The 8,897-nt window shown below is 41.1% G+C and overlaps 1 protein-coding gene across 1 annotated transcript in view; it reads left to right on the forward strand.

The window, feature by feature from the left end:
* Window positions 1–1,264, forward strand: part of LOC101850479 (ATP synthase subunit O, mitochondrial) — a 14,449-nt gene extending 13,185 nt beyond the window's left edge. Inside the window, exon 8 of the mRNA XM_005099339.3 lies at window positions 809–1,264. Within this exon, the coding sequence (XP_005099396.1) occupies window positions 809–922 (114 nt within the window). The 3' untranslated portion in view covers window positions 923–1,264. The remainder of the gene's footprint in view (window positions 1–808) is intronic.
* The last annotated feature ends 7,633 nt before the right edge of the window (window positions 1,265–8,897 follow it).

Below are 8,897 nucleotides of genomic sequence, written 5' to 3' on the forward strand. Positions count from 1 at the left end.
CACCCCACCCCCTCTATCGTAATCTCCCTTGTTGTCGACACTTTCATCTTCTTTCTAGCCCACGTGATTGACACATCCAATCAGAACAGCAGTCTGTTATCCCAGGCGCGAGTTGTCCCCCTTGTCTGCTCTTGTCACAACCGGAAACAAAAGATCGCCTTGTCAGGTTGGGACACTATCTCTGTCCGCTTTGTCTGTCTGTCTGTCTGTCTGTCTGTCTCTCTGTCTGCCTGTCCATCCCTGTATTCGTCTGTATGTCTGTCTGTCTGTCTGTCTGTCCGTCTGTCTGCGTGTCGGTATGTCCATCTGTCTGTCTGTGTAGCTTTCTGACTCTCTCTCTCACTCTCTACGGTTCACTTTGTCTCTCTCTCTCTTCCTCCCTCCCTCCCTCCCTCTCTCTCTCTCTCTCTCTCTCTCTCTCTCTCTCTCTGTGTGTGTGTGTGGCTTCATAAAGGGTCAGCGATGCCGACAGCACGCAGGAACTCAACACTTTCCTGCGTGCTGTCGGCGAAAGAGTACAGGGTATCCATGCACAAATTGCACACATGTTAAACTACTGTCGGTTTGTCACTCTCTTGTGACCCGCTATTTCCAGGGTACCTTGATAGTGATAGTCGAAGCAGACTTTGTGCTGTTGAAGCTAGAGAGGTGAGCAGAGTAAGTCTTGATTCCATGTAAGGACTTCTCTCTTGACATACACCCCTTGGCGCTCATATGACCTTATGCAGTTGCGAGGGCCGTAAAACCTCTACTAAAAAAAAAAAAATGCCCAAATATTCAATTTGTCCGTGCATTTTTTTCCCTTCAGGTTGATCCATCTCTGATTGGAGGCATGAAAATCACCATCGGTGATCGTTTCGTCGATATGTCCATGGCGACCAAGATTAAGACCTACACCAACCTAATCAAGCAGTCTGTGTAAAATGGCAGTAGTTGTTAAGGTGGTCATTAAGACAGATCAGATACTTTTTTGTGTTTTGATGGAGTTTTCTAAAATTCTTATGTTTAATAAGTGAAAACATTTCTGTGATGATGAGAGCAAAGAGATAAGTCTCTTCGTTGCTTTTCAAATCAGCTATGAGTGATGTGTGTTTATGAATGAAGCAGTTTGCCAGGTAGCTGACTGAAGATTGGAAATGTCGAGAAGAGATGTCATAGTTTGTCTTGCTTTGTGACTGATAGATACATGTCCTCCTTGTCAACTATGATGCCCTTTGAGAACTAGGTCATTGAGTTACAATAAAATTTTGTGTATAAAGAATTTTGTTTTTGTCTCCGAGTCCTCTTTTGTCTTTCCAAGGTTTGGAGTGTATAATAGTTACGATTGAATTTTAGTTCAAATTGCATTGCACTATATAAATTACGACTGATGTGATAGCACAGAGTTACGCAGATTTGATTTGCTTCCAATTCATGTTTCGCTGTTGGCTAAGACAAACAGATAACATCTGTCATGTAGATCACATTTAGTTTTGCATGCGTATTCGATTCTCATTTTTCAAGAGTACAGGGTATCCATGTGCAAGTTGCGCATGTTAAACTGAAAGATCCCTTGGTGTTTCAAAATCGTTAGGAGTATGCTTTGGCCACCACCCGGGCCTCTCATCCAAAGGTCCCGGGTTCGAATCCTGGTAGCGACCGAAACATTTTCTTCTCTATAATTGTCTCCTTTCACTTTCACCTCCTTTCCCGCTCTCTAGCATTGTTCCGTCGTCTGCTTTCGTCTCCACTTTGTGCCCCCACCCCTCACCTCATTTGCCCCCTCCACTGGGCTCCTGACTCTTTCTGCAGCCTTTCTACTGCTACTGCTTTGCTCCTTACTGCTGTCTTTCAGCCACACCCCTGATCTTTTGGTAGCTAGCATCTGCGTTTGTTGCCATTTTTTTTGTCCAATAGTTGCCACAAAATTGAAAAATGGCAAAAGTTGCCATAAAAGTTGCCATCAATTTTCAAGCCTTTTTAAAGCTCTCTGTGACGATGTATATGATATGGCAATATGTTGAAAGAGGTAACTTAATCTAAAGCACCAGAATTTCTTGTGCTCTGTTTTAAGCATCCAGAATATCATTTGTAGCCACACAGAGTGTAAAAACGTGAAAAATAATACAGGTTTCGAAACAGAATGAAGTCAAAATTAGAACAGCAAATAAACAACCACAAAAGTTAACAAATACGGGCGTGTGTCCACCTATCCGAAGTTTGGCCGTTTTAACCCTATACGTGCGTAATTCAAGAAAAATGACAGGTTGTTACATGTAAAATACGTAATCTCACACAAGGCGCCTGCCAGTGTCAATATTTATTTTTTGTAAATGTTTTACGGCGCAAGTGCATAAGGTCATATGAGGGCGCTGAACACGCCAAACATTTCCCGTTAGTACGAAATTTTGAATTTTGCCCGGGTGGCGGCTGAAGCATACTCTTATCAATTTGGGACCACCGAGGGATCTTTAACGTGCGCAACACGGGATCTCCTAGATTTTTCGCCCTTATCCAAGAAGGCTAGGTGTAGATCTTACCTACCATAAGATCAGGGATGTGGCTGGAAGAAAGCAGTAAGAAGGAGCCAAGGGGTAGCAGTAGAAAGGCTGCAGAAAGAGCCAGGAGCCCAAAGGAGGCGGTTGAGGGGATGGGGGCAGAAAGTGGAGACGAAAGCAGACAAAAGAACATTGTTAAAGAGTAGGAAAGGATGTGATAGAAGACAATTTTAGAGAAGAAAATTTTCCGTCGCTATTCGGATTTGAACCGGGACCTATTGAAAGAGAGGCGACTACCTCTAGGCCACGAGAGCCCCCAGTGTCAGTATTCGGTTTTGGTGGAGACACGCTCTAACATAACAAATTCATTTTTTTTTTCAAAAGGTAGGAACAACATCAAATTAAATGACATTGAGATTACGCTAAAAAAACAAAACACGCACACAAAAAAAGAAAAACAACAGACCAGAACAATAACAAAAAAGAAATAGCATACCAACAAATCAAACTTAACAAAGACGGAAAAAGTAAAGAGAAACAGCAATATAAATAGTTTATAATGAACTTATATTCTTCACATGAAAATAACAAATCAACGCGGTGTCAACAGAAGTGAAAATAACTTTCTTTCTAAAAGTAAAAAGGTTCGATTTCTGTTTTTGTTTTGTTTTTTGGTTTTTTTTTAAACATTTAGTCCTCTTTTTTTTAAATTCGAGTTTTTATTCCCCGGCTGTTTTTTTATTATTTTAAATTAAATGCAAAAATCGCGGCCGCGATTCGCGGACCAAAAAATGCCAAAAATCGCGGCCGCGATTCGCGGGTGGCAGCCGTGACAAACGCAGATGCTAGTGGTAGGAAAGATCTACACTTAGCCTTCTCGGACAAGGGCGAAAAATCTCGGATGACCCGTGTGCAAGTTGCACACGTTAAAGATTTCTTGGCGGTCTATAATCGATAAAAGAGTAGCCTTCGGTCGCCACCTGGGCAAAATTCCAAATTTCCTACCTACTGAAAATGTTATGTGTCCCGCGCACTCATATGACCTTATGCAGTTGCGAGCACCGTAAAACACTAACAACAACAAAAAAGAGTTTGCTCATCATTGTATTTGTTCGCTGAATCCTAGTTAGTTCATTTTAATGGGAGAAAAAAGAGAAAAAAAACTCTTGGGAATCTGTCTCATTTCGTTGAATCCGAATTCCACTTTGGCTTTTAATGAGCTGCATAACTATGTAGCCTATCGTTGTAAAAAAAAAAAGAGCAAATTAATAATATAAGTGCTCAGCGTTTTTTACAAAAAAACAAAACAACAACAACTGCAAAAAACAGTAGATCTTTGGTGGTCTTTGAATTGCAATCGTTTTAAGACTGACCCAAAAAACTAAACTTGCAAAATTAAAGCAAAAAAATGAACTTAAACTTAAAGTAGACCCGTGGAAAAATCCACACCTGAACTCTTGGGAATGAGTCAGCACGATCCAATGCAATAATTATTATCATGCGGCGCCCTATAAGGCTAATGCTACAAAGCAATTTTTCGAGAATGAAATTAATGTCTTGGAACGAAGATATGTTAGTCACCATTTTAGTCCAGACATTATAAAGCGTATCGAACATTAAGTAGGCAAACACACACACACGCGTGCGCGCGCGCACACATGATATATATATATATATATATATATATATATATATATATATATATTGTAATATAGATATCTGTCCCCGAAGAATTATGCAAATTTAGAATGCCAAATTATGCAAGAAAAATGCAAAATTATGCAAAAATTATGCAAGTTACCGTAACGTCATTCGCGACATGTTTTGTCCTTTTCAAGAAGAATTTTCATGTTTTATGTAAGGCTAGCTACAGAAAAATTGAAACCAGAACATATCAGTATCAGTAATCTGTTGTGTATTTTTTTTAAAAACAATACGCATCAGTCAAAAAAAAAATTAATAAATAAGCAACCAAAAAATTTAGACCGGTGCTACTTGCCCGATGTCGGGTGGCTAGCGTCAGGCTGTCCCCGTAGAATTATGCAAATTTAGATGGCCAAATTATGCGAGAAAAATGCGAAATCATGCAAACATTATTCCAAAATTCAAGTTACCGTAACACCATTCGCGACAGGTTGTGCACTTTTTCAGCAAGAATTTTCATGTTTTATGTACAGAAAAATTTAAAACAGAACATATCTGTATCAGTAATTTGTTGAGTATTTGGAAGGAAAAGAATACACATCAGTCAGAAAAAAAAAATATATATATATATAATCTCTGTAATTTTCAGTTGTAGATCTACATAGGAAAGAAAAAAGGGGGGCAAAAAAGGACATCTGGACCTCTGATGCTGGCACATCACTAGAACCATATTACAACTTTTGATGGATTGAAAAATTAGAACATGCTCAAGGAACAAAAGCCCTAACCCACAACCAATAATCAAGATCTTCTAAGAAGGGAAATAACCAAGTTTTCACTTAAATGAGACTTATTACGTTGATTACTTCCCTTTAGTTACATGGCGAGGCGTTAATTAATTGTTTTGTGAAAAATGGAGAAAAAAACCGCGGGGAATCCAAAATTATACTTAATGTTGCAGAATTACGCGAAAAAACGCGGCCGCACAATCGCATAATGCTACAGGGACAGATATATATTAGCAGTGTATATTGTGGCTGGCTGGCTGTATAACGGGTAGTATCGATTGCCATCTTGAGAAGAAGTAAACTCAGAGACAAGAGACAAACTGTGGCCAATCTTGGCTGATCAAGATCTATCATGCGCGATTGCCACGGGCAGCGGAAAAATGAGAAACAACCATAATTACATTGTGTACAGCTCCAGGCTCCAGCTATGCTCTACTCTACGTAAATTCAAATTCAAAGAAGCTTGTCAATATGTATCTAGGACTCTGTAGGCGTACGATGATTTGTATTTTATTTACCCAATACATGTACTCGTCAGTCCCCATGTCACTTTAGACCTGTCTTACGTAGACTTGAACATGAGTCCTCACAATGTTTTACGAGCGTATATATATATATGTAGTGTAGTGTTGTCCAAAAGAAACTTGAAAATGTAAACACCCAATCATCGTGTTATAGCCTTGTGCTTCCCGCTCACGCAGTATACAAATTTAAAACAAAATAATATCTGCATCCTCTGACATGTTAATATTTCATATATGTTAAGAGACACCCGAGATATGGGCACTCAAAACTGACCTTAAAAAATCAGGCTGGGCAAAATTGTGCGAAATCAAAGAAACGTAAAAGTGTGTTCGCGCGTGTATTTAAGTGAATCAACATTGGTGGGATAGACATGTATTGAATGTCAAATGAAATAGAATATTATTGTCTCTGCAAAGAACAGCTTCTTCAGATGATATTTTCAAACAGACTAGAAAACAGAGCAGTTACAAATACCACACAAAACTTGGACGTAACAGTTTCACGTGTTCATTAGTTTAATTTTGTTTTTGTGTAGGAGCAGTTGGTTTCTTCTTCATTTTTGAGCACGAAACCTTTTCTCCACATGGACTGTGTTAGATTTTGGACATAATCATCTGTCGGTGAGGAACAGGGGCCATGAAACTGCAATGCTTTTGGGTGGTCTGGGGTGGAATGCATAAAACCGCGGGGACAGGTCACCAGTAAACAGCCCCAATAAGAATCCTTCAGGTATGTGAAGTCCCATGAAACAGCGGCTGAAATGAAGCGACTTTGCTCCCAATTCAGACCCTGTGTTTGCAACTCTCTGTGAGATTTTTGATGAAATTACAAATAATTATGTCCGAAATTTAATAGAATCGATGCCAGAAGGATTGGTACCCTACACAAAACCAATGGCTCTTAGGCATACATGTAAAAAAATTAGCACTATTATTGAGTATTAATGGTAAGTCCAAGTTGTGTGTGGTATTGTGGTTTTCCGTTTTGTTTGAAGCTATCGTGACAAAATATCGTATATAAATATTGTTTATTGCAAAGGCAAAATCTTTCATTCATTGGATATGTAATGTATGGCCATTCTCTCAATATTGATGCTCCTCAATACATGCGCGAAGACAATAATTTTAACTTTCTTTGATTTCGCACAATTTTGTCAAGCCTGATTTTTAAGGTCAATTTTGAGTGACGGCATCTCGGGCGTCTCTTAAAATAGATGAATTATTAATGTATCAGATGAGAAAGAATTTATTAAGTTTTAAATTGGTATGCTACATGAGTGTGTAATGCTTGGCTTTAACACAATGACTGGGTTCTTACGTAGTCTAAACAGCCGTATGCACTGCTCACCGTCGAACGCTCCGTATCCCGGACTCTAGCATGGAGATCATCAGGAGAGAATGCGTCGCTGTTTCGGGCTCTTCCTCTCTACAGCTTTTCTGACGCACCGAGCCCCCTCACCGATGTGCAGTCTCCATGTTAGTTCGACTGTTTTCCTCTGCTGCCAACTTTAGGATTCATTCCAGCTTGAGTCCTCTCGCTTCAACCAGATCCAATGACTGGCTTTCTCTGCTGTCTCCTGAAGGGAGTTTGTGAGTTCGTTGCTTTTCTTTGCTGTAAGTCCTGCCACTCTCATCCACTTACGGGCGCTTGTTGCTACAAAACCTCTGCATCCTACCTCTACCGGAAAATGGGTTGCCTTCCATCCTGCCTCCTCACATTGTTCGACGAGTGCCTCGTAACGGTTTTCTTTCCGCTCATGAGCGGCATAGATATTGTCCTCGTGGGGCACCGTGAGCTCTACCAAGTGTACCTCTTTGTCTTTTTCCTCCCATAACACAATGTCTGGCTTTTTCGTAGTTGGAATGGGGAAGAATCTCTCAAAGCCTTTTAAGTCAGCAGCTACTTCCCATGTGCCTCCGCTCTGGTCTTTCATGGCTTCGTTCGCTTTCTTTCTTTTGGCAACCTTGCTTCCTTGCGGAACGAACGCAATCTTGGTGGGTCCATGCTTCTGTATCTTGGGGGCATATTTTCCTTCTTCCACCTGTTGTGTCGCCATTTTCGTGAGCACTTTCAACACCTCGTTGTGTCTCCAGGTGTATCTGTTAAGAGCTAGGTTACAGTTTGACAAAATATGCTTCATGGTTCCTAGCTTACCGCATCTACACTTGTTGTCCTCCTGTACCTTCCATCTGACAAGGTTCACCGGTGAAGGCAGAACATCATACGTAGACCGGAGAAGAAAGCTCAGCCTTGATGTATTCCACTTCCAGATGTCACTCCACCCGACTTTTCTTTCCACTACATGCTCTTCCCATCTGGTTATTTGTCCTTGCTGGCTACACTGGATGAGATGAATTTCTCGCCTCTCTGCCTCCATCTTTTGCATATGTCTTGTTGCAGCTTTTCTTCTGTCTCGCCGAGACATTTTCCTGAAAGGTCTAAAGTCGCCATTACCTAGCCCTAATCTGTCAGGTTGCGCTGGACCGACAATGTCCCCATGCTCCAATGCAGAGATGATCTCGTTAGCTGCAACTTCTGCCTTCCACTTTCTGGCTGTTTTGACATCTAGAGGTTTTCCACTGATCTCCTTATCCCTTGATTCTCTCAACATCAAAACGGTTCTAATCTTGCCTGCTTTGTAGATCTCCACAATTGACGTGAGAGGTAGTTGAAGCGCACCTCTATGTCTGTACAGGGATGACGTGTTAATGGTACGGGGTAGCCCCAGCCACTTCCTGATGTAGCTGTTACACTTTCTTTCGATCATCTCAACTCTTGACAAAGCAACTTCATACATTGTCAGTGGCCACGCCAATTGAGGGTAGAGGGCAAACTGTAGACACCATATCTTGTGCTTTCCTGGAAGCTTTGTCTGGTCAATTGCTTTCAGCCCATTTTCAGCCTGCTTCATGATTTCCACGCCTTGACTCCTATCAGACAGAGTTCCTGAGTACCACCGACCCAAACTTTTCACGGGTTGTTCTTTTACTGTGGGCATTTGCTCCCCTGCAATTGTGAACTTCAGTTGCTTCTGTTTTCCTTTGTTAATAGTCAGGCTTCTAGACTTTTTAGCTTTAAACTTCATCCTGGCCCAGGTGATAAGCTTATCGAGCCGATTCAACACACTTTGCATTGTGTCTCCGTCTCTTGTCAGTAGGGTCACATCATCCATAAAGGCTTTCTTTGGTGATCTCACCTTTGCTTCTTCTTCACAGCATTCTGCAGATCTCAGTAGCATCTCCATTACCAGGATGAACCAGATGACCGATATAGAGCAGCCAGCTGCAATCCCAATCTCTAGTCGGTGCCATTCCGTTGTGAAATTTGCGGTTGAGAATCGCATCTGGAAGTTACTATAGTATTCTCTCATAATGTTTTGCACCTCTTGTGGGACGTAGAAAAAATCCATTGCCTTCATCAGCAATTTATGGGGAACAGACCCGTAGGCATTCGCCAGATCCAA

Source organism: Aplysia californica, unplaced genomic scaffold, assembly GCF_000002075.1.
Source record: "Aplysia californica isolate F4 #8 unplaced genomic scaffold, AplCal3.0 scaffold00210, whole genome shotgun sequence".
Classification (NCBI taxonomy): domain Eukaryota; kingdom Metazoa; phylum Mollusca; class Gastropoda; order Aplysiida; family Aplysiidae; genus Aplysia; species Aplysia californica.